The 24,040-nt window shown below is 57.9% G+C and overlaps 6 protein-coding genes across 6 annotated transcripts; 2 read left to right on the top strand and 4 right to left on the bottom strand.

Moving 5' to 3' along the window:
• Nucleotides 1-1,149: 1,149 nt before the first annotated feature.
• Nucleotides 1,150-4,308, bottom strand: TRAVEDRAFT_72979 (uncharacterized protein; the record flags this gene model as incomplete). Its single annotated transcript, XM_008042265.1, has 6 exons — nt 4,180-4,308; nt 4,016-4,117; nt 3,759-3,865; nt 3,145-3,308; nt 3,007-3,086; nt 1,150-2,954 (listed from the first exon to the last, which is right to left on the bottom strand). The coding sequence occupies exons 1-6, from the start codon at nt 4,277-4,279 to the stop codon at nt 1,150-1,152; spliced, it is 2,358 nt and encodes a 785-aa protein (XP_008040456.1). The 5' UTR covers nt 4,280-4,308.
• A 2,223-nt stretch (nt 4,309-6,531) lies between these two features.
• On the bottom strand, nt 6,532-10,157 carry TRAVEDRAFT_59518 (uncharacterized protein; the record flags this gene model as incomplete). Its single annotated transcript, XM_008042264.1, has 17 exons — nt 6,532-6,620; nt 6,723-6,837; nt 6,895-6,959; nt 7,014-7,157; nt 7,305-7,375; nt 7,434-7,485; nt 7,556-7,618; nt 7,688-7,807; nt 7,902-8,001; nt 8,051-8,142; nt 8,200-8,275; nt 8,332-8,403; nt 8,465-8,560; nt 8,623-8,914; nt 8,976-9,472; nt 9,534-9,725; nt 10,062-10,157. 17 exons carry the CDS (start codon nt 10,155-10,157, stop codon nt 6,532-6,534), a joined length of 2,232 nt encoding a protein of 743 aa, XP_008040455.1.
• A 2,703-nt stretch (nt 10,158-12,860) lies between these two features.
• Nucleotides 12,861-14,081, top strand: TRAVEDRAFT_127217 (S-adenosyl-L-methionine-dependent methyltransferase; the record flags this gene model as incomplete). The annotated part of the gene is made up of 5 exons (XM_008042263.1): nt 12,861-13,046; nt 13,122-13,255; nt 13,310-13,365; nt 13,426-13,547; nt 13,599-14,081. 5 exons carry the CDS (start codon nt 12,861-12,863, stop codon nt 14,079-14,081), a joined length of 981 nt encoding a protein of 326 aa, XP_008040454.1.
• A 358-nt stretch (nt 14,082-14,439) lies between these two features.
• TRAVEDRAFT_128283 (ubiquinol-cytochrome C reductase complex core protein 2) lies at nt 14,440-15,946 on the top strand (the record flags this gene model as incomplete). The annotated part of the gene is made up of 5 exons (XM_008042262.1): nt 14,440-14,649; nt 14,709-14,830; nt 14,880-15,666; nt 15,721-15,798; nt 15,857-15,946. The coding sequence occupies 5 exons, from the start codon at nt 14,440-14,442 to the stop codon at nt 15,944-15,946; spliced, it is 1,287 nt and encodes a 428-aa protein (XP_008040453.1).
• An 889-nt stretch (nt 15,947-16,835) lies between these two features.
• TRAVEDRAFT_49201 (uncharacterized protein) lies at nt 16,836-20,200 on the bottom strand (the record flags this gene model as incomplete). Its single annotated transcript, XM_008041990.1, has 15 exons — nt 16,836-17,396; nt 17,455-17,580; nt 17,639-17,732; nt 17,800-17,836; nt 17,912-18,011; nt 18,067-18,222; nt 18,278-18,443; nt 18,498-18,708; nt 18,763-18,841; nt 18,898-18,916; nt 18,982-19,093; nt 19,173-19,657; nt 19,711-19,811; nt 19,875-20,104; nt 20,176-20,200. The coding sequence occupies 15 exons, from the start codon at nt 20,198-20,200 to the stop codon at nt 16,836-16,838; spliced, it is 2,502 nt and encodes an 833-aa protein (XP_008040181.1).
• A 1,017-nt stretch (nt 20,201-21,217) lies between these two features.
• On the bottom strand, nt 21,218-22,122 carry TRAVEDRAFT_106875 (uncharacterized protein; the record flags this gene model as incomplete). The annotated part of the gene is made up of 2 exons (XM_008042261.1): nt 21,218-21,767; nt 21,824-22,122. Coding segments are annotated over 2 exons (849 nt in total), but the record flags the coding sequence as incomplete, so codon positions are not given.
• Between the last annotated feature and the right edge of the window lie 1,918 nt (nt 22,123-24,040).

The raw sequence follows: 24,040 nt of genomic DNA, 5'->3' as shown, positions 1-24,040 counted from the left end.
ATCCAGTGGAGGTGTACCAGATATGTCGCTGCGGCCGAGCAGAGACGATATTCCCCCACCACGCGACTGCCCGCCAGAAGAGTGTTCGCCCCCACGCGCCCTTCGTGTCCGAGTTCCACTTCCCGAAGTGGGCGTCCCGGATCCCCTTCGAAGTCCGTCCCCGACAACGCCAATTTACTCAGAATATTTCTCAGCTCTTGGGCTATATGCCGAGCGTCCTGCTTAGCCCATGCTGTAGGCGAAACCGGGCACCAAACCCCATCCAGGGTGAGATGGGTCAATAGTAAGTACTTGCTGCTCAATCCCCTGCTAGTTTAAGTGCTTATCACTGCCGTGCAGCCGATACCCAGCCGTTTCTCGACGGCCCCGGTGCTCTGCTACTGCGGGGCATCGAGAGTTTGAAGGAAACCTCCTTCACCCTGCCACATTTGGCATACTATTCCACATGCGGTCGAAACCCCCCATTCATCAAATACACACACTTCAAAGGTTCTCCTCGCGTCGACTTGGCGAATATGTATCACGCACTGGAAGTGGCACATCATCCACTAAACACATTACTTGCTTGCACAAACGCTCTCTGGAGTCCTACGTCTTTGCATGTACAACGCGGAAACGGCGTGTCCGCCGGATAAGTGTACACTAGACACAGAGGTCTCTGCATACTTAGTTGGGATACGATCTGCCTGACCAACTCCCTTCTGTACGCGCGACGGATGGGTATGTTACGTGCCTGATGCCCCCCCGTATGAGGTGCGAATGCATTGGACACGATGCTGACGATAGAGAACACCGGGATGCAACATAGCGACCGTACTTTACTTGCCCGACACTCGTGGCACGTAGTTCAATACCGAATCCCAGAGAGCGAACATAGATCAATAAAAGCAGAGCGACACACATAGTAGTAGAAAGAACAGAAACAACGAGCAAGTACAGACACAGCGCAGCGGCACACAAACGAAACGCCAACCTACAGGAACTCGGACGCCATCACCACCTCCACAGCAACAACCCCGACCTCGACCCCGACCCCGACCCCGACTCAGACTCAGACACACACGGGCACGCCACACCCTCTATAGCCCAGTCCAACTTCAATCAGTCCTCGCCCAACTGCGACCTTCCTCCCCCCTACACCTCACGCGCTCACGGCGAGTCGTCCGAGATGATGTTCCCGATACTCAACGGGTTCTTCTTCCCCATCCCGCCCCCACGCTCCCCCGGCCCCGAGTTCGACCCCGGCCCCGCACTCGACCCCGGCGGCGACGCGCCCCCCACCCTCAACGGCGCCAGCTGGATCCGCGTCAGCCCCGCGCTCGGCGCGGGCGGGTTCCCGCCCCCAGGCGCCGCGTACGCGCCGTACTCTGGGGCGTACGGCGTGGGGCCCCCGGGCCCCGGCGGCGGCGGCGGGCCCCCGTACGTGCTCCACGAGCCCTCCCCGCTCGAGCTCGACGCGGGCGGCGGCGGGTACCCGCTGTACCCCTGCGACTGGTGGTGGTGCGGCGGCGTGCTCAGCTGGTAGTGTGAGTGGCCGCTGTGCGCGGGGGCGGAGCCCGGCGCGGGGGCTCCGTGTCCGTGCGCGGAGTGCCCGCTGTGGTGCGAGTGCGAGCGCGACGACTGCGGAGGTGGAGGCTGCGATGCGGAGCTGCTCGCGTACGGGGAGTACTGAGGCGGCATCGGCGGGGGGTAACCGCGTCCATATCCGCTGACGCCGCCGGATGGTGTTGCGCTTGTTGCAGGGCTCGCGTACTCGCTCGCATACGCGGGCTGCGCCGGAGCCGGCGGGGGAGACGATGGTTGCTGCGCGTAGCCCGGGTGGTGGCTGGGATGAACCGCATGGTGGCCGTGCCCACTGTGAGGCGGCGGGCCCTGCAGCGAAGGCGGAGGAGGCGGGCCAGCCGTGTGGTGTTGTTGATGATGAGGATGCTGCTCGTAGTAGCTCCCGTATCCGCTTTGCTGCTGCGCCTGCGCGGGAGGCGGCCCGTAGTTGTTGTAGTCGTACCGCGGCGGGGGCGGATGGCTCGAAGGTGGCGGCGGGCCCTGGTGGCCGTGGTGCGGCGGCGGCGGGTAGTGCGACTGGTGTTGCTGATGGTGTGCGTATGGGTCGTATGGCTGAGCAGGAGGCGGGCCCCAGCTCTGTGAAGGGGTTGGCGCGGGCGCGGGCACGGGCGCTGGGGCGGGAGCAGCTCCCGGAGCAGCCGCACCGTACTGGTATGGCGCCGGGGGTGGTGGCGGAGCATGCTGTGCGTGGTGGGGTGGAGGAGGGACGTGCGAGTAGTGGGCGGGCTGCGGTGGCGGCGGCGGCGGCGCATAGTGATGCGGCGGGGCGGCGGAATGTGCGTGAGGGTCGTAATGGTACTGAGGCGCTGGTGCCGGGGCGGGCGCGGAGTACCGATGGTCGTAGGGAGCGGGCGTAGGACCTGGCCCAGAAGAGGCGTAGTGAGGGTGCTCCACGGGCGCGGGCGCATGGCCAGACACCGGGCCCTGCACGGGCGCCGAGCTATGGGAGGGCGCCCCCAGCGCAGGGTCGATCGCTCCCCATCCTACCTGCCCATTTGCTGGACCCGCCTCTTCCATAGTAGTGTCCTCTCCGCGAGCACGCTTCACTCCGCGGCCGTCCAGACTATCCCTTCTGCTTATGCCGCTGGGGCCGCCTGCACTTCCTGCAGATTCCCTTCTCTCGCGCTCTCGCTCCCGCTCCCGCTCACGGTCGTGCTCTCTCTCGCGCTCCCGTTCCCGCTCGTGATGATCTTCCTTCTCACGATCGTCATCGTCATCGTCCAAAGGGATGGGAACAGGACCGAAGGCGCCATGAGCGATAGGAACGGGACCGATGGGCATGGGGACCGGTGCATCGAGCGCTGCGACGGGCCGCTTTCGTACTCGGATGTCCTTGCGGATGCGAATTTTGATGCCTTGATCCGCAAGAGAGCATGACAGAGGCGTCGATTCTACAGAAGACATATTTAGGGCAAATCCTTACGATCACTCGGCCTGACCTACCTTCCATACCCGGGAACTTCTTCGCGGTATAGACGTAGAACGGTGCCGAAAAGATCGACTTGCAGTGATAGACGTTATTGCTTCGGTCGAAGTGGTCAGAGAACGCCCGGCTAAACACACCGTGGTCTGGGCACTCACTTGACTACTTCAAACAAGCTTAGCTTGAGCCGGTAACTGCCCTCCGTCCTGACGCTCAGGTCCGGGAATACGAAGAAACCCGCGTCATGATTCTGGTTCTCCGTGTCCTTCAAATGATAGAGTGAGGAGACAACGGAGCCAGTGGTGCATCGTGTTTTGCCATCCTAGAAACGAGTAATCGTTAGCATCCAGGACGTATTAAATGCGTTACATGACTGCATTGAGACCGCGGAACTGGCGGACCCTGATGATCATAGGAAGGACGCCACCCTGGGCTATGGCGCATGCGTTTACATAGCCGCGTAGCTTCTCGTTAGCACGAGTAATTGCGGGCGGCGCGCTCGCGAATAGCTAGAGAAGTGAGCTAGGAGCGGGGGCAATAAATGCCGTTATAGTCGCACGCAGATGTGCGAAAGCCGCTACCAGGCAACACCCCACTTCTCCGTGGTATCGTGAGTAAATGACAGGGTAGGTATAGTGGATGTATGCATGGTTGTGTAGCATAAAGACGTTTGAAGGTTGCAACTGGATCCGTACAGCGGCTAGCCGCTGTGACAGAGCACCAGCGCAATTGCAACCGCTGTTTGCATGGCTATCGCAGCACGAAAACTCACCTTCAGCCAATGCAATTCCACATCCTCGTCCGGCTTAGCCAGGCTTGCAAACATGAAGTAATACGGGTTCTGGAGGAAGCTTTGGGCTGACGGCGGAGCGGTAGAATCTATTGGAGGTGATCATGAGCACGACTGTACGTTGTTCAAACGAGAGGGTGGGGGATAGGTCGCGTGTAGGGGTTACATAAGAGAAACGATTGCACAGATGCCACGGGAACCAGTGGAGGAAGGGGCGTCAAGACAAGATTAGAACTCACCTGGCGAGCTGGCACGAGAAGAGCTGGATTGCGGGCGGCGAGCGGACGGGTCGAGGACGCGCAATTGCACAATTGGTGGAGGGTCGATCGGCCGGCGGTCGGCTGGGAGGTTTTAAGGAGAGCAAGTGAGCAGGGAATGCTGCATGGATGCTGAAGGAGTGGACCTTTACCGCCTACACCACACATGCGAGCCTGTTTTGGCTCTTGCCGCATAGTTAATTCATATTCTCTGGGGTCGTACGGGCGTGCCATGGCGGCGAGCATGGACGCGAGGCGGTCGAAGCGGGCAGACGGAGGATTGTGCGAGAGAGAGCGACGGCCGGGCGATGCGATATATGTCGGTCGGAACGGGGGAAAGCGACGGTGAGTATAATGTGCACGCAGGAGGAGACGAGACCATGGGTTTGGGTGGGGGGGTGGGAAGCGCGGCGTGCAGCTGATGGGACTCACAGCTTGTCTCGGTCGTACTGGGAGTGTACCGGAAGCTTCGCGTGGACAAACTGGTGCTGCTCATCATCCATGGCGGCGTCGTGGTTGGCGGCGAGGGCGAGTGCGGGGACGACGAGGGCAAGAGCGAGGAAAGACGACGACTGTCCGCGATGAGGTGAGAACCAGCCCAGCCCGATATAGTGGCTCCCAGAGCCGATCAGAATGTTATCTCCAGATCGAGATTCCGCTCAATGATAACTCCTTTCCTTTCCATCTTTATCTTCACACCTAACATACAATTACACAATCTAAACCTTTACAACGACCTCAAACTGCCTCGAACCTCCCCTCAATTTTCTTCCGGGAACGTCGTTCACAGCGATATCGACAGCGTTTGAGCCTGGAATGAAATGTCCCACGTGCGCCACCAGCGTCCCAGACCCACGGCCAAGTTCCAACCCAGAAAAGTCAACCCAGACCACCGGGAGCTCTCTCAACACAGGCACCGCGCCCCACACCGAGCCCCCGGTCCTGGCCCAGCGTCTGTGTGGTACTGCACTCAACTCGCAGAATCGTGGGGAGAGCCCGCGGCCAGGGGACCACCTGAGATTCTCGCATCCAGACTTCCCTATTTCTGCCATACATATTCACGTCACCTGCGACCCCAGAAGTGGGGTCCTCACGGAAGTCGGGAGCATCTAGGTGCGCCGGTCTCCCGAATGGAAATCGCACCGATATATACACCTCAACCCGTTCCGGTATGGCGTCCCTTCCCCGACATCTCTCTCCACTCACTTGCTTCTGTGACACGATGCATCGTCTGGGCTCGGGGCGTTTCGATCGGATTTTTTTTGTCCGTGAAGAGACGAGAAGTAGCTGCGGAAACTTGTACAGGATCGACACCGATCCAACCTGTCGACCGGACAGTATTCTGAGCACCTGTACCAGATTGAATTCTTTCCACGCACCTTTAGACAATTCGATTTGGGAATATGGCGCGGAGATGTCGGGCAGCCTCTCCCAGGTTGAGTCAGACACGTCCACGTTGTGTTCCCGAGACCATGGCCTCGGAACGCTGCAGTTGGGAGAGCACGAGATGCGGCGCGTATCCGGTATTCCGTGCAAGAATTTCACTAGCTTTACTTCGCGCAAGCACTCACATACATAACCCGCTGTGCGTCCGACACATATGAAGATCCTCGCCCGAGCCTGGCGCTCCTGTGTGTGCGGATCGGTAGCCGTCAAGGTTAAGTTCACGCACCTAACTGCCGGCAACTCACCTTGTGAGAACTGTCGCACAGTCCAACCTTATCCGCACCCCCGCCGCTTCTCACCGTCCGCTCACGTTTCCACCCGCACATTTTAGCCCGGACGACCTCCTCTCAGGCATTGCAGGTTCATATAGGACGACTCCCACTCGGGGCAGTGCATCGAGATTCCCTCCATTTGGGTTGGGAACGCAGGGCGACCGGGGGACATGCGCTGCCGAACGAGCGCAAAAAAGCACCAGAGCGTGTGTATTTTGTATTTTCGTTGAGGAGCTTGCAAGGCCATCACAGTCTTCCCAGACACACTTCAAGTTGAAGCAGGATCACGCGAGTTCTGCGCAGCGCAAGTGAAAAGTGTTGCAAATCAGCTCTATTTTTGGTGGAGCAAACACGCCGGAGGTGGCTGCCCCCGAGTAGAACGTACCTTACGTTCCTTCACCCATGGGCGTGGCTCTGACCGCAGTACGTCTGCGGCGGGAGCGAAGTCAACGGCGCGTCTCTTGCAACGATTGCAGATTGCAGGACACGCACCTAGTCTCCCCTCGCTCTCCAGTGTCAATGCGAGGCCTGTGTGGCAAGGATGGTAAGCTCTTTCGCGCTTTTCGGGCTATAGGGCGGCTCCCATCCGGAGTTCCGTATTCCAGTGGATTCAGGTGGCGATACTACGCAGCACGACCGGCGCATACGCGTCGCCATACAAGAATAAAACACGTCTTTGCGGATGATATCGATTGCCTCAGGCAGGAGTTATCGTACGTGCATTCACCCACGGACGCGTTCGTGTGGCTCTTGCCACGGTACGCCTATACGACGCGTCAACTAACCGTTGACTTCGGAGCGAGCGTTGGACTTGTACGTACCTAGTATCTTTAGAATCTCCTCCTCACTCTCCGACGCGACGATGTGACCTGAACGGAGGGTCTCGTTAGCTCCCGCTCTGCTCGCGACAGTCTAGACCGCATGGGACAAGACGCCGGCTGTCTACCGTGTTCCCGACGGTAGGGACTCACCGTCATGTGTCTTCTGTCGCCTGTCGTTCGGGTTGCGAATGACTCCCGCGTAGAGTCCGCGCTGGTTTAGGGAGTAGCCCATCTTGTTTGCTTTCAAGCGGAGCGAGCGGTTGAACTACATGTGACACGCCACGCATGAGTAATCATTTCAGACAGGGCTGGCAAGACTTACGATGTCGTCGCCAGTGTAGTACAGCAGCGCGGCCCCTCTTGACTTCCACGGAACAGTCAAGATGTCTTAGAAGATTATTGGTTGGTATCTGTTAGATCGAAAAGAAGCCTTAAACATACCTATTCGCCGTCGCAAGCTGTGCGAGTCTCTTCGACACAGGCCGCGGTAGACCAACTCTAGGTCGTCAAAGTCGTCGGGTAGGCACAGATCGTCTGTGACAACTCCTTGTCGATGGAGTTCCTTGAGCAATCGTCGGAGGACGCCTATGAAACACATGTTAGCGGCCATGCGTCGGCTACACTGCCCTGATCACGAGGTATAGTAAATAGGAAAAGCCAGTTCCCGGTTGGGGTAGAGGGGGAGGGACTGGACATGTCCGAGGGATCTCGACTACCGGATGTATAACGCACCTTGGTGAGTCTTCCCGTCATCCGTGCAGCGGGTGATCAGAACGTCGATATCGCCGCAGTCAGGTTTGCCTCTGTCATGCAACGCCTCCCTGATAAGTCGTGCATGAAACGGGTAACGGATTTGCTCACCGCCTATAGCTCCCCATGACCTCGATGAAAACATTTGGGTCTATCTTGAGAGCTGCATGCGGCGTAGGAACGGGAGGAGTGAGATGATGTCCCGTTATGGATAGCACGAGGATAGCACGCACCCGCGGCTTTGACCTTGGCGTAGATTTCGGCGACCTCTGCCCTGGGTATCCTCGTGTTGATGTCTATCCACGCTCGCAGGAAGAGCAGCCGCGTTATTAACCATGCGCAAGAGTGCAACTGTTAGTGCGCACCTTGATAGTACCGCAGTCCAATCTCCTGCTCCGTCGACAGCTTGATGCCGCCCTTGCGCGCCGCGACATCCTCCAGCGTCCGACATCCGCTGTTGTACCATTTGCGTGCCGTGCTCGCCCCTGCGTTCGCCAGAGGGAAATTCAGGGCGAGATAGCGCGCACGTTAACGGGCTGCTCAGCAAACAATATCGGACGGATGACAGGCAATACTAACCGACGCCATACACGCCCAGGAACGTCTGGACAGACGCGACGTCCTCGGTCCGCTCGTGCTGAATGCGCCGGAGGTTTCCCGTTTCGACAATTTCCATGATCTGCGGCGGGCGCGTGAAGAACGGCTCGCAGGCCTCGTGTGCAGCGTACCTTCCGCGCGGTCTTGTCGCCAATCCCTCGGATAGCCACCGCCTCCTCGTAGCTCTTAATCCTGGCAGGATACTTGCGCAGAGCGGAGATGGCTAGAGCGCGTGTCAGGGCTGGGCGGTCCGTCGACGTGGGCGAGAGCGCGCGCGCACCTTTGTTGTAGCTCATGACCCGCCACTCGTCGTCCTTGGACGGCTTTACTTGATATAGCAACTTCAGCTCTTGCAGCTGGCGGTCGAGTCAGCGCGACGGGTCTGGGGCGACAGTCCATGTGTCCCTCGTACCTTGTCGATGACATCCTGGTTTGGGCACGCCTCGAGTCCTGCTCGACCTCCAGGCTTGTCGTCGCAAATGAACTACGGGAGGCGAATAGGAGATAAACAGGGGTGCTCGAGGAGGGGACAAGGAAACACGTACCCCCTTCTTCATGACCTCGCGGCGAGCTACAGGGTTCGGGGCTTTCGGAGGCGGTGCTCGTCCTTCTGTGCTCCCGACGTCCTCGCTATGGAACATCTGACCCACGCCACGTCATTGGTGGCGGCTCACAGCCGAGACCTAGCAGGAGCTCGACGTACCTCTGCCTCTCGCTCGGCCCGCGCAGAGGCGTAGAACTCGGCCAGCGGGTCCGTCGATGTAGCCAGGACCGTGTCTCGAGCCCCGCCACTACCTGAAGGACCTGCCTGTGCGTCATCGTTCCACGAGAATGGTCGATGAGCGTGTGCGGCTCCCGGGATCCTGGACTTGAGGTCTTGCCGAGCGACTACGTCCACACGTAGGCCGCCAGGAGATGAGGGCGGAGAGGGAAGTCCTTCACGGGGGTGGATCGTCGCAGCATCACGCGGGAGCTCAACGTCCTGTGTGAAGTCGCTGGGAAGCGAGCGTCAGCGGCCACCTGGGAACGCACAGGAACTGAGTGGTTGAGACGCACGATATATTGCTGATATCGTCCGCACTGCGACCCAGCGCGGCCGGGCCTGCGCTACCGCTGGCACCGGTATCAGGATGAACCCTACTCGCGGATGATTTAATCTGTGCCGCTCGCTCAGACTTCAGCCATGCTGCCTCTCCCCAAGGCGTGCGACCGGCGTCGATGCATTCTCGGAACGAGGCGTGTTGGAATTCGTGATCCATAGGATACTCGAAGTCGCCCAGGTCCTTCTCGCTGACGTCCTTGCCCCGGTCCTGACCGGTAGATTTCTCCGGCGCCTTCTCCTTGCCACTTCCCTCGGCGAGCCGCCTAATAGGAGTTCGGTCGAATCCGGAAAGCACCCAGCTCCATTTGACGGTCGGAATGTGCTGCGGGATGTCAGCAAGCTTCTTGAGGCCCACGGCGCGCAGGAAGACGCGCTCGTCCGCGTCGGTGACGATGTGCGTTATTTCTGTCGGCTCGTACTCTGGAACGAGCACCCCGCCATGCCGGGTGATCTGTCGCAGGTCAAGTCATCAGCCACGCAGATTAAATTCAAAGTTGGCACCCCTGACGCACGATTTCCATCCTGTTGCACGTCTGGGGTCCGGCGTAATTGAGATCGCCGCCGTAATAGAAAATTCGTTTGCCTTGTAGGAACGGTTTATCCGCCTGCTTCCTCCTACTGGGAGCGGCCAACTCGGAGAACTGCGCCTGAAGCTTCCGGGCGTATTCGAGAGGGGTGATGAGCCCCTTCTCCTTCTTTCTTCCCTTCAACTTAGCGGTTTTAGTGGGCTCACGCTTGGGCTTCGTGATTCTCGGAGCGTTCCCCGAGCCGGACGTTTTCCCAAGCAGCGTGCTGGATGACGCAGCAGGCGCAGGCGCGGAGTTTGGGGGACTTGTGATATCACTGCAGTCTGCGAGAGTAGAGCGGCGACTGAATGTCTGCGGTGGGGGAATTATGGAGACCGGATTCCATGCGGATGCGGGCTGCTCGGGCTCGCAGCACACGGCGTTGACCTGAAGTGGTGTAGGTGGCCCAGTGAGTTTATCAACAGGTTCCACTTCTGATGTCTGAGACGTTCGAGAACTGGGATTATGGCATACCCTGCTGCCAGCTATAGACCCCTTGGAGAAAGTGGACAAGTCCGCGGACACGGGCAAGGGAGCGCCTCCCAGCAGAACGGGTGCGGATACGACCATCGGTCCGCCCGACTTGGGGCATATGCGGGGACGTGAAGACGACGTCAACTGCGGACTTTGATTTACCATCAGACCAAAGAGCGAGTAAGTGACTGTGCATTGCGCTCGCCTGGTATGGTTTGGATTACCGGGTGCAGCATATACCCCAGAGGCGATGTTGCCGGTGGCAATCACACCTTCATCTGGGTTTCTGGGTTTCTTCGAAACATGCGGATCAAGAAGACGTTCCCCGCTAGGACGTTTTCCCCGAGGTACTGAAGTATGGTCAGGCGGTGCTGAAAAGCGGTTGACGGATAGGCATTTGGTCGGCGATTGTTCTTGATGGTCCTGCGTTGCAGAATATTGAGCAGGTGTTTCAGATGTGCTTGTTCCATATATTGATGATGGATTCCGTGGTGTGGGCATAGAGCGCGCAGGTACGGTGTCAATGTTGACGGGTGAATGCACTGCAATTTCATGCTCTCCACCGATGGTGTTGGGGTCGAAGCTGCAACAACCACTTGGTTTACTAAATTAACAAGCATTAGCGCATTGTAACCAACAGAGATGGTACAATACGACAGAAACAGATCGGAGACCAGATCTCCTGTCCCAAGGGCCACATTTCCCGTACCTTCTTCGTTGCCCCCACCGCATTAGGTAGTCGGCGATGTCTTCCTCGGGCATAGTCATGATCTGTTGCTGTTCAGCAAAGAAAATATTGAGCTCAGACATTATCAACCAGCATATAGTGGTGACAATATGTGGCTATATGCTAGTTGGGATCCGAGCGTGGTGGTGGTTGTAAACGAACCTGCAAAGCGGCCGCCGAGACGCGAGGTATAGGCGCCGTATTACCGCATATAGAAATTGCCGCCACGCCTCCTAGCCACACAAAACCTTGGACGGACTGTCGATTCATGCAGCATGTCTGATCATGGACCACCACAAAACAGGCTTGTGTTAAGCATGTCTACATCTTCATCCACCGATGCTTAAAACTGACTTATTATCTTGCGTAGCGGAATACGTCTCGCTTCCTCTTGGTCTGAACCGTACCAGGACATCACGCGCAACATTTGCGCATGCTCGATGCACGTCCCGAGTCCCAACAAACGACTTCCGTGCAAAACGACTATTGTTTCGTTTATGTTCTAGTGCCTCCTGAGCCCTTCCTACCTCAGAGCGTGATCAGCCATAAGAACTTATGCCTGGTCACGGGTAACCAGCTGAGTCGCATACGTCGACCTCCTTCTCCAGTGACGATGGCCTGCTTCGTGATGTTTCGCAACCGGGACGTACCAAATCAGACTCCTCAGCTAGGTACTCTTGCTTGCCGACGCGAAAAGATCTCGGTATATTTCAAATCAAGTTCCTTGTGCGTCAAGAATGAGCTCGAGCTAGACATCTTCACTTCGGTCCACCAAGCGTGCATTGCCTTACATCAAGTACGTACTAACATCATGTCTTTTCAGAGTACCTGTACACGCTAACGCGGTTCCTATTCAACTTCGGTAGTGCATGCCCCAACTGAATGCCCCACGTGGCAGCCCCTCGCGGCCAGGGAAAACCTGGGGCTCTCCTGGGAGTGCGCGTGTTGGTATGTAAGGGTACTTCGGCAAGGTCGCTCGGTATCTGTGAGCGTGTCACTGACCTGGTATGCGCAGCTGCCTCAAGGACACCGCGTGCGCGCTATTTCCCCGCACATATATGGCACCATACGCGCCCACCTTTGGCGCATCACTGGCTCCATGGACCATATCGCATGGCGTTGCTGGGAACGACACTCCTGATTGGCCCTGAAGCCTCCGTGCCTAGATCGTTCTAGCTGATTCGAGGGTACTGGGGATGGGTGATGGTAGGACGACGGTCCATCTACCGGAACATCATTGAAAGGGGGCAATCCAGGCGGAGCTACAGATCCACTCTCCGACCGCCCGACTATAGGCGTACGTACACTTGACGTCGCTTCTTCCGCGAAACGCACCACTAGCCAAGACCCGTCGGGGATCGATATGGCAGATATTGGATGGCGCGCCGCCCCGCAGCCGGCCGTGGCTCCCATGGCACCCTGCGATGGCCCTCGATAGCACTGGAGGAGGCCCCGGCGCGCGGCGAAGATTCCGCCAGTCCGCTTCAAGATCAGCCTAGCCATAACGCGTCGTGCATGCGTCAGCATGTCATTTGCTTCCGCGCGCGTGGTGGCAGCAGCCCTCGCGATCGAGCAGTGGGAGGAACCAGGAGGAACCATCTGATCTTCTAGTGTGTATCTGAGCTTTTACTCCGTCAGGCGCCGTCAGCGCATCATCCCTGCTGCTCTTTCGAACCAACCAACCGTCCACTGCAAGTCGCTTTCACTGCCGTACTCTTCAGCGCATACCCAACACACAGTCCCTCGGCGCGTCGAACCCACACGGTACGTATACTCCGGACATTTCATCGATCCGGACAATATCTTCCAGTATTCGCATCATCGTCTGGACACCTGCGCCTTGCACGACACGCCCCGGTCGGGTGCGCCTTGCAATTGTAATTCCCATTCTGACACTCCGCCGCTGAGTTATAGTCGCTGTTGGCGTGTCGGAGTTGCGATTGGGGGTATATGTGCAGTCTCACGGATCATTAGACCGCGCTCGTTTTTGCTCTCCTCTTGCTCTCTCGTTCTTCCTGCTTATGGCTGTCGTGTACCACCGCCACGCCTACGGCGACAGAGATCGACGCGACATGGACGCCAACGATCCCAGCAACGACCTCTCCGACGACGACGGCACCAACTCGGACACGTCCGACGACGTCGTTGAAGTCGCCCCCAACGAGATTCCTGGATACTTCCAGGAGCGGGGCGGCAGACTCTTCCATTCTCATGGTGGCTGCCCGTATCCTTTGCCCGTGGATGCGGAAGAGCAGCAAGTGAGTCGCCCGCACGCGCGCTACGCTTCCATTTCGCGCCGTGGGCTTGACTGATATCTCCTGGAATTTGTTTAGAGACTAAATGGGCTGAGCGCTTTGGTGCGCCGGCTAATCGGAGATTCCTCCGTTGGGCCTGTGCGCGACCTGCTCGCCCTTGCTCCTGGCGAGCAGCGCCGCGTCGTGGATCTCGGCACTGGCACCGGTCAATGGTGCGTGCTTCGTTCAGTGAATCGCGACGTCCTCCTGACCCCGAATTATTGTAGGGTGCTCGATATGGCACGGGAGTTTCCGCACGTTCGTATTTACGGCGTCGACATCGGTACGCCCCCGTCCGTTTGCCTTCTCGCGAGATGAACGGTCTGGGCTCAATTATGGACAGTACCTATTGCGACGCGGTACCCGCCCCCTAACGTCACTTTCGAGATGCACGACATCATGACGCCGCTCCGGTACGCCGCTGGTTCCATCGACATGGTTCACGCGCGCTCCATCACGATGGCGGTAGGTGCCTCTACCCGCAGGTCCGGGCGTCCACTCATTCCCGGCATGCAGGTTCGCGACTACCGCGCGCTTATCCAAGAGGCCTCGCGCGTGCTCCGGCGCGGCGGCCTCTTCGTCTCGTGCGAGTGGGCGCGATCGCCTGCCATGGAAGACGGCAGCGACGTCAGGGTCCGGGCGCCGCGTGCGTGTGCGTTCTTCGACGCCGTGCGCGAGACCCTCCGCGTTCGCCGCGGGATCGAGTGCATCGCTGCGCACATCCCCCAGCTCCTCGTGGAGTCGCGGCGGTTCATCAGCGTCGAGACGAGGGCGTTCCGTGTCCCCGTCGGCGACTGGCCGAACGAGCCTGACAGGAAGGAGCTCGGCCGCGACCTCCGGGAGTTGATGGTGTTGTACGCGCGGTCGGTGTTCCCCCTCCTCTCCGAGGGGCCGTCCGCCAGGTACGCCGGCGCCCTCGTCGAGGACTACATCCGTGAGGTCCGGAGCGTCTCCGGGATGGTGGCCACTTGCTACACCGTCCACGCCCGGCGCGTGTAAATCGTCGAAAATATCGTTCTCCGCCTCGCGCTCTCTGATTTCTTGCGATCGTTGTTTGTAGTATGCTCTCGCGCTCTGGCCGTCAACTTTGTTACATGCTTTTTCTGTCGTTAAAACCGTTGTATCCGCTCTCTCGCGCTCTCGTCGTTGTAGTATGTCCCCATGTATATGTTTCCCTTATGTTTTATGAATATATGCCACATGCCAAGAATCGGAAATGCGAGCGCGCTAATTGGACTGGTCCGGGCTCGGCGCTGGCCGGAACGGCCTTTGGGCGTCTGTTCACTTTAACGCGGCGGTCGACGCAGACGACGACGACCTCCCCTTGCTCCTCCTACCTATCCTCCTAATTCTCTAAATGCTGGCAGCCAGAGCGTCGGCAGCGCGCGCTGCGTCGCGCATCGCCCGTACTCGCACTTTTGCCACCGTCGTCGACAGCGCAGGCGTGAAGGTCGCGGCCGCGGACAACGGCGAGGCCACCTCCGCTGTCACCTTCATCGTCAAGGCTGGCAGTCGCTTCGAGTCCAAACCCGGTGTCGCCCACGCTCTCAAAAACTACGCGTTCAAGGTCGGTCGGGTGTGCGTTATACGGCACGGAGGAGGATGCTGACGTCGGGGGGTTGCCAGAGCACGGACAAGCGTTCCAGCCTGGGCACGGTTCGGGAAGCCGAGCTCTACGGCGGTGTCCTCTCCTCAAGTCTCTCGAGGGAGCACCTTGCGATCACTGCGGAGTTCCTGCGTGGGGATGAGTGAGTGCTCCGTCGCCCTCCGCCCGCACCGACGCCTGACACGGCACAGGGCCTTCTTCGTTGACGTCCTCTCTTCCTACCTGACCTCGACGAAGTTCACCCGTTACGAGCTCACCGAGCTCGTTGCGCCGACCTGTGAGGCTGAGACGTCCGCCGCGCTCTCAAACCCCGCCACGCACGCCGTCGAGCTCGCGCACGCGCTCGCATTCCGCAACGGCCTCGGCAACTCCATCTTCGCGACTCCCGGCCACCACCTCACCGCGGACGACGTGCGCGCGTACGCGCAGTCCGTCTTCGGCTCGGGCAACGTCGCTGTCCTCGGCACTGGCATCGACCCCGCCGCGCTCGAGAAGCTCCTCGAGAAGTCCCTTGGCAAGTTCGCCGCTGCGGCCTCACCAGCGTCGACTGCCTCGAAGTACTTCGGCGGCGAGACCCGCGTGGATGCACACGGTGCGGCCGAGACTGTCTTTATTGGCTTCGGTACGTCGGGCGCGCCCTCGGCCGAGCTCGCGGTCCTCGCAGCCCACCTTGACCCTACGCCCTCCGTGAAATGGTCGAAGAGCACCTCGCCCATCGCTGCGGGCATCCCCGAGGGCTCCTCCGTGCAGGCTGTCTACCTTCCCTACTCCGACGCGTCGCTTTTCGGTCTGCTCGTCCAGGCCCCGACGACCGCCGCAGTCAAGGAGGCGGGCAAGGTGGCCGTCGCTGCTCTCCAGGCTGCGGGTAGCCTCAAGGGCGAGGAGCTCCAGAAGGCGATCGCGAAGGCGAAGTTCATCGCTGCCAGCGCTGTCGACGGCCGTGATGGTCTCATCTCGTCTCTTGGCCCGAAGGTCAGTGTTCCCGTGAAGGATGCTGGTGACATCACTTATTTGGTATTGGCGCCCGTTCAGATTCTCTCCGGCACCTCTGCCTCCCTCAGCGAGGCTGTCTCTTCTCTGGAGAAGGTTGACGCCTCCGCATTCTCGAAGGTAAGCACCTAGCACTGGCCGCGTTTAGCGCTTGGTTCTCATCCTGTGTGCTCTGTAGGCGTCCGCATCGCTCCTCAAGACGAAGCCGACCTTCGTCGCCGTCGGCGACGTCAAGTCTCTTCCTTACGCTGACGAGCTCGGGCTTTGATTTGGCCAAAATAGAGTACACTCTTCTCCAATAAATTTTTAACCGGGGAACTCTACTGTGTGTGGCTTCTTTGGAACTGAAGCAGCCGGGTTATGCCATGCTTGTTCTACCTGGTGGCGTCGGGCGACGTCGTTCTGGGCAGCGATTGGCTTCAGCCTGAATTTGTTACGTTCGAGTCGGGCTCATTTGACGAACTCAGCGCCGAACATGCGTTAGAAGTCGCGCTCACATATGTGTAAGTCGTGATCACAAACCTTTGGCACATAAGTACATGTCAAGCCGTCCATGTGAAAGATACCAGCACATGTACTAGGTCTTAAAAGGTATCGGGCTGATCTATTATCTTGTATGAACAAAGCAGCAATAACAGCAACTATACCGAGCACGCCTAAGTGCCATTGAAGTATCGGGCCCGGGGGCCATACGACTGATGCGTGTAGAACAGCGAACAGCAAAACGACGACCACATCGACTATGTACCAGATACTCCGCATACATCTATTTTAACAACGCAAGACCTTGTTCTGAGGGCTTTACGTGGCGTACGTGCATGAGAGCGAACAGCCATAGCGCAAAGCAGAAACTGGCCATATGCAAAAGCGAATAGGGCTTCACGGCAAAGGTTATATATCATATACACAGAGTAGTGCAGCTCGCAAGCGGATACTCTACATCAATAACATAATTTACACAAAGTGGACGCGGCGCGAGAGACGGGGGACTAGACGAGACGAGGCGAGACGAAACGAAGCGAGTCAGGTACATATCATACACGGAAGTAGCTGCAATTCCTACAAAGTCCACCAGGGGCCGCAGAGCGAGAAGGATAGGCGAGGGGGAGAGCATGGTAGGACGGATCGATAGCAAGAGAAGTGCCTGGGCGACGCGCTCACAGGAACCATGTCTCGTTCCCAAGACCCATCATGGCGGCGAGGCACTCGTCGGCATTCATGCCGCCCGCCATGCTGCCGCTCCACGGGACGCTCATGTCTGGGAGGTTCATGCCACTGCCGTCCGCGGGCGGGAAGAACTGGTCCCAGGTGCCGTCCCCGTTGGGCATCATGCCTGCCGCTGCCAGCTCGACCGCCGCCTTGGTGGCGTCCAGGCCCGTCGCATACAGGTTTCCCAGCGTCGCTGCGGGGTCTTGCCTAGGGAGCCCAGGGAACAAGGAGGTGGAGATGGAAGAAATCGACTGGTTGGAAGAGACGGGGTTGTGCCCGTTCGTATGGGCCTGTCCGTTTCGCTGCGTGGCGCTAGACTTACGCGCGTCCAGGCGGGCGATGTGGGGATCCATGAGCTGCTTCAGGAAGCGAGCGTAAAGCTGGGTGTTCTGCTTTTCGTCGGTAGACATCTTCTCCAACACCCACGCCTCGAAGAGCTTCTTGACGAGCTCGATGATGCGCTCCTCCTGCTGGATGTCGAGAAGTGCGTTGAACTCGGGCCTTAGGCACTGCGCATTGGCGGTCAATTAACGCACTGGCCGTCACTGAGCAGCACAAATACCGCACCTTCATGAGAACCACCGCAGCAAACGCGGCATGGACGTAGATCAGCTCGGGAAAATATCGGATGAACCCAGTAGGCGCGAAGTCTTCCACCATGAGCTTCACGAGGGTGGTCGCTGCTTGGACGCACTAACCACCGTACTGAGATGAGACCGCGTCAAAGCTCAAACTAGAATGCTCGACGCACCCCTGCAAACAGCTCATTAGGCTTCTTCGAGGGGCGCTTGGTCATGAGCTGCATCCCGCAACAGCAGATGACCAGGCGGCAATAATTGTAAACGCTGCGTTCCGCGGCAACTCTAAGTCAGCCAAGCACACGCCGGGGAGGAGCACGAGGAGCACACGCACCAGTTGATAAGCGTGATTTGCATCACCACACCAGGGTCTGAGGAGCGGAGAGTCGGACGCTGAGAAGGCCGGGACGGGGGCTGGGAAGCGGAAAATGCGCGCGCCGACTCACCTTTGGCCGCCTTCTCGCCTTTGTGCCGGTCATCGATGACGCTCTTCCATGACAGCAGCTCGTTATCGAATGCCTTGTAAAGGGCATCGATTTCGATATCCTGCGAAGGCAAACTCAGCCTCTCGCTGAGACGGAAGATGAAGAACGGAACCTACGTCAATAGACTGTGCGGAGTTTGTGCCGAACGCAGGGTTTACCATGCTCACGAAGCGCGACACGATGCAAAGGAGTTCCGTCAGGCTGGTGAGGTAGCTGTCGCACGCGTTGTGGTACTTGTAGCGCTGAAGCCACTGCGACGCGTTGCGAACGGTCTGACAAAGAGTGAGAACAATGAACAGTAAGCCATAGCGCTTAGTGGCTACGCACCACGTCCTCTTGGACCATCCACGCCTTGCCCGACTGGATGCTCAGGCAGCGATCCATGATGTAGCACATCAGCCACATGCGGGTACGGTTGAGAATCTCGCGTTCCTGTCGCTCGTCGGGGGGCTGTCCATCAGGGATACGGCTCAGGCTGAGCTCAGTTGCAAGCCTTTGGTGTCGTTGTCAGCACATACACCGTTACAGAATGTTCACATTGACGTACCGGAAAGCAATACCGGTGTAGCACCATGCGCGGTCCTCCTCCCAGCGCCGGGCAGGGGGGTTGTAGACACTCCAGAGCGCAAACGCCTGGCACATCTCGACGGTCTTCCACCCGTCGATGATGGCATTGGCAGCGGCCGCCTTCGCAAAGTGGATGGCCATGCCGTGGATGTGGGGCTTCTCATCGTAGTAGCGCGAGGCGACCGTGCAGACTGAGCGGAGGGTTAGCTCCACTGGGCGAGGCGATGTAGGCACAGTCCACTTACTGATGGTGAAGAGGAACGGACATCGCGCGAGGACGGTGGCTGGCGTGTGTATATTCTCATCCAGGATTGGAATGATTGGCTGGAGCAGCGTTTTAAGCGACCGGGATCCTTTAATGGGAGCGGAGAAAGACTCACGTTTACCCACTGATAGTGGCTGTTATTCCAGGAGAACCAGTCAGTATGACAGTAGCACCACGAGGTGCAATATGAACAGCGTACATTTGAAACAGCGCTGCAGCGTCGTCGGGCGTCACGAGCCCGGAGAGCAAGATGTCCGGGGCAGCTTGGCGCTCAACAATGAGTCGACGAAGCTCCAGGTTGGTGGCCGGTCCTGTTGTAGTATGAGCGTACATCGAGTAAACACCTCGGATATAACTCGCCTGGAAGAAAGTACGACTCGTTCGCAATACCGCCGTCGGGGGCCGACTTGTGAGAAGAACCTCCTTCACTAGTGGAGGAATCGACCACGCTACCCTTGCTGGCGATGTTCCTCGTCTCCAGAGCGGCGATGGCCATCATACCCGTGGGGGCCGCGACCTCGAGGATGGCGTCCATTTGGCGCATCTTACCCTTCAGCGATAACCCTCTCTCGGGGCTAGTGAGGCCCTCCATATCGTTGTCGCTCTCCGAGTCCACCTCTGAGGGGTCCTCGAGTGCTGAGATGTCGAACTTGGGGCGACCATTGCCGCCAATGCGGGCCGCAGCTTGGGTAGTCGATCGTTCAATATATGCCAGAACATCACGATACTTGTTGCGTTCCTCTTCAGACAGCGGGAGTCGTGCGGGTACGAGAGTGAGCGGCGTCGGCATCGTGGGACCAGGGTTGACCTGGCTGAGGACCTTGTCGATCATCGCATTTTTCTCTCGAATTTGCTGCTGCAGCACCACCCGCATGCTGTGCAAGCATTCAAGATGTCGACCACAACAGCCGCCATTAATTCCGCTTACCCAGGAGAATGTGGCTTGCGACCTGGAAAGTGGCATTCGTAGTTGCCGGCAGTGCAACGCGAGCATATGTCGTCGGACGGGTTGGTGAACGTGCATTTCATCTACGTAATGTGCGCAGCATGGTGAGCGCACAGCCCTGAAGGGATCAAGACTTCGAGCATCACCTTGAGCCGCCGACAACGGGCGCATGCGCCTACGCGCTTGGCCGCTGATTGACGGCCGCGGGGCTTGTTCCGGTCACAGCCAGTCATCCCGCCAGCTTCCAGGCCTCGCTGCGGTACGTATTGACCTATATCGAATTGGGATGAGTCTTGCAAAAAGCCGCCGTCCTGGCTGTAAAGAGCGTCATAGGGCAAGGCGCCGTTAGCCTCGGCCTCGACTTGGGGAACAAAACCTGCAAACCGGAAAGTTGTCAACGACTATGCAAAAGGGGGGTGACGCGCTGAACGCCTGATTTGCACTCACTGCTATCGACATACGGGCTCGACATTGTTTGGCCTGTCAACAACGAATTTATATAAGCATTAAACGATAGGCGGATAATCTGTTCAACCCGCCTGGATAAGGCTGCCAGTGCACAGGCCACTGTTGTTGCTGCGAAGGTGCCATGGATTGTATGCTGAAGTAGTTGACGGGAGAGTTGCCTCCCACGTTCGAGGGCGATGAGAGCGGAGATGGAAGCGGTGACTGCAGAGGCTGGGGTGGCAACTGCAGATCGGCAAAGCGCTGTTGGGCCAGCATTTGCTGCGCGATCCAATATGCGAGCGAGTCTGGATCCGGATCGAACTGGAATGGGTCTTGGAGGTAGCCGCCCTCCTTACTGTACGACGTATGGCCTGATGAAAGGTTACTTTTGTGTGGACGCTTGACATGGAGGTTTCTAGTATCGCCGGGCGCTCGCGAGTTGGGATTGTCATTTCTCTGCGGCCCCGAGCGCAAGCCCCAGTCGGGTGAAATGCCTCGTGCTGTCTCTCCTGATTGCAGGTCCGCAAAAATTCCCACTATATACCAGTTAGCAGGACAAACACTAAGCGCGAGCCTACGCGAGCAACATACATTTATTTTGATTCATGACGATGCGCGGTTTGACCGTCGCCAAATATTCTGGGACATCTTGCGGAATCATATGGCCTCCATGATTCTACACATGATAAATCCGATGATCGACGTTAGATGGCTGACTGCGATATACACACCTGAGAGTGTCTTGGATGCAACCTAAATAGATCTGTATCAGAAGCTACCGCCGCGACTGCGGAAGAGTTCTGTGATTGTCTGTCAGACATAACGTATCATGCCGCAACCATAACGGATGGTACCTCTAGTATATAGTCCAGAAGGTAGTCGGCTGTATGCTTCACCTAAATTCCCTGTGAGTATGCGATACTTGGCTAGTGAAGGAACTTGTGCAACGCACTGTCGTTGGTGTCGGAAACCGCACGAATTCGTCACTCGAGGCGTCAGATTCGGTGGAGGCCCCGACCTCCAATTCAGCGACGTCTCCCTCGTCATCTGGATTCCGCGGAAGCTCGTGGGGTCCTGCAGCAGCTCTAATGATGGAAGGAGAGATAGGCCATTTTCTGCGTTTCCGCTTGTAGTAGTGAATGAAAATGCATTGGTCGTACTGATCTTGAGGCGAAGCGTCTGGACAGGCACTTGCCGGCTTCGCCGGAGGCCCTGCTCTGTAGTGAATAGTCGACAGCTGAGCGTCCAAGATAGACATGGAGAAATCGAGTGCGGCCACTGAAGCAAGATTCCCAACGACCTTGCCTGTTTTTTCGCGAGTTGCACCCCTGAAGGCAGCGACACCCCACCTGCTTGTCTTCGTTGTGCCAGACACAAATATGATCTGGTTTTCGCTAAGCCCAAGTCGCAGCCTGTGGTTCGCGAATTCCAGCCAGCGATCGAAATGTGTTTCGATATGGTCGACGATGAGCTGCCTCGAGAGAATTTCTGTAGATTGTCCAGAAGGACCAAGGAATAGGAGCGCCCCAGCGTCGTCCGTGCAGGTGAACGTGAAGTTGACCCCGCAAGAGATATTCGGCACAGTCCTGGGACTCGTTAGCGTTGTAATGCAAAAAGAAGCACCTGCCAAACGTACAAGGTCGTTGACAAATCCCCGGATATGTCCGCCCTACGGATACTCCTACTGCACAACACGGGTTGAGTGATTTTGTCGCGCGGACCTGCGATAGTGCAAGCGTGGATATCCAATGGCACGTGGTCGATAGGGACCCCTCCTCGAGGTTGCGACGCGTCCTCACCCCTAAAGGCGTTGAACAGAGGGTGGAACTCCCCCTCATGAATCCATCCGACGTCCCCAATCTCGACTGAGGCTGATCCAGGGGGCGGGTCTGGGACCCATAGGGGATGGCCGTATTCCAGATGGGAAAGCTGTTCTGCGTAGATATCCCAGGGACTAGTGCGCATGAGGTGATTGGGGACTGGGTCTTCGCCGATGCAACGTGGTGGCAGCTGTAGATTTTAAACGGTATGAGGTAGGGATATTGACAATAATACAACTGCCTCCGGCCTGAGAATGAGGGCGCATCGCACTGAGGCTGAGCTAGACTCCAAGGATCCTGTCGCGCGATAGGGCCAGGTGGCCGCTGCTTCCCGTTCATGAGTTAGAGCAACTCTAATCAGTGAGGCGGTGTTGCAGTTCCTCTTTCGAAGATCTTCTCTCTATAGAGTTGATCAGCAGGTATAAATAACAATCGTATGAGTTGCAGATAGTGTGAAGATTTACCATAGATATTCGGCATACGTTGCGGTTGCCGGAGACGCACCGAAAGCGATTTTGCGTGGTATGCGAAGGTGGATGAACCGTATACACATGCGCCGGAGGAAGCATCTGCCGGATAACGCAACGCACCTGCTGTGTACAACGTAGTGGAACTACACCTAAGAACCGCTATCTCACGCAGTGCCTCCTTGGTAGACCCCAGGGCGTATACCTCAAGGCATCTACAAATCCAGAGCTTCTGGACGCTCGCGCCCACTCAGACAACCTTATACGCCCGCGTCCCCGGGATTGGCCAAGGGACCTCCACATTGACGTCGCGGCCTTCATGCACGGTGCGCTTGCCCGTTTTGCCATCCGCGCCGCGCTTGCCATCCTTCTGCATGCTCGCTTGTGAGGTCTGCGATCAGCTTGAGAAGCTCGATGGATACGAACCCGCTGTTAATCGTTTTCCCCTTGAAGATGTCATCGAACGAGCCCACGATAGCGAGCGCATACCGACCAACTTCGCCGTAGGAGCATACTCACAAGACGAGCACGGCGCCCTGCGTGCGGCACGAGTCTGCGCTGCGCCCATGGTGGAAACGAGCGCAACGAGGGAGGTGTCTTAGTTTTCCATCGCGGCTCCGGCCTGGCGGGCGAGGGCAATGTCGTCCTCGTAGATGTATTTGCTAGGGTGAAGAGCTTCCGTGTTCGGGTTATCCTAGGGTTTGAAGGGCAGTGCGCCGGCACATGTGGTTGAGAAGCCAAGGAGAGCGAGTTCATCGGCTTCGGCGGGGGCGGTGGACGCAGCGCCGTCTTTGACAGGCGTGAGGATGGAGAACCGCGGTTGGCCAGAAGCAGGAAGTGAGGCCGCCGCCATTGAGTGGGGATTGGTGATATATATATCATTTAATAGCGCTGGAGGTAACGACACCAGACGATGCAAGGTCCGCTTGCGTTCGGGGGTGTCGATCCCACCTGATGTCCAGTCCGATGCAAGCCCCACACTCTGAAAGAGGAGGCTTCGCGTTGGAACAACGAGCATTTCTCAGCCGCCACGCTTCTCCGTCTATGGCAGCTATACTTACCTCGGAACAGCCACAGGCCGCCGCGACGTATATGTAGCCAAACTCGACTCCGCGGCCTAGTGGTCCTTTACGACACCAGCAGCAGTAGTCGCAATGTTAGCGGCACGGACGCAGTCGCAGCTCAGAAGATATGACATCTGTGTCGGAAGGCTAAGTTCATCTCGAGGACTAAGAGGAGGCGGGAACCGCAACATCGTAACTTACTACTAGTAGGAAGTTGTAGTGCGTTGGGCGGCAATGATGTCCCTTAAAAAGATGTTTGCATGAAGAATCGAGGCAAGACCAGTCGATACGAGGATCCAGAAGTTCAGGCGTAGGGGGCACGTAGGCTCGGAGCCCAGCGTCGCGTACGGAGGTGGCACCATGGCAGGAGACAGTCGGGACCCCGTGGGAACGTCGGAGTTCGATTGTATATAGCGACGCTTCAAAGCTACATCAGTTGCGTCTCTCCCCCACAACCCCCAAGTACTGTGACTCTGAGTTCCACGTCGAGCCCTCGTCGCCGGTCGCTCACCAT

The sequence above is a fragment of the Trametes versicolor genome (genome assembly GCF_000271585.1).
Source record: "Trametes versicolor FP-101664 SS1 unplaced genomic scaffold TRAVEscaffold_8, whole genome shotgun sequence".
Classification (NCBI taxonomy): domain Eukaryota; kingdom Fungi; phylum Basidiomycota; class Agaricomycetes; order Polyporales; family Polyporaceae; genus Trametes; species Trametes versicolor.
Note: the sequence above shows the minus strand (reverse complement) of the source record. Positions and strands in the feature narration are given on the sequence as shown.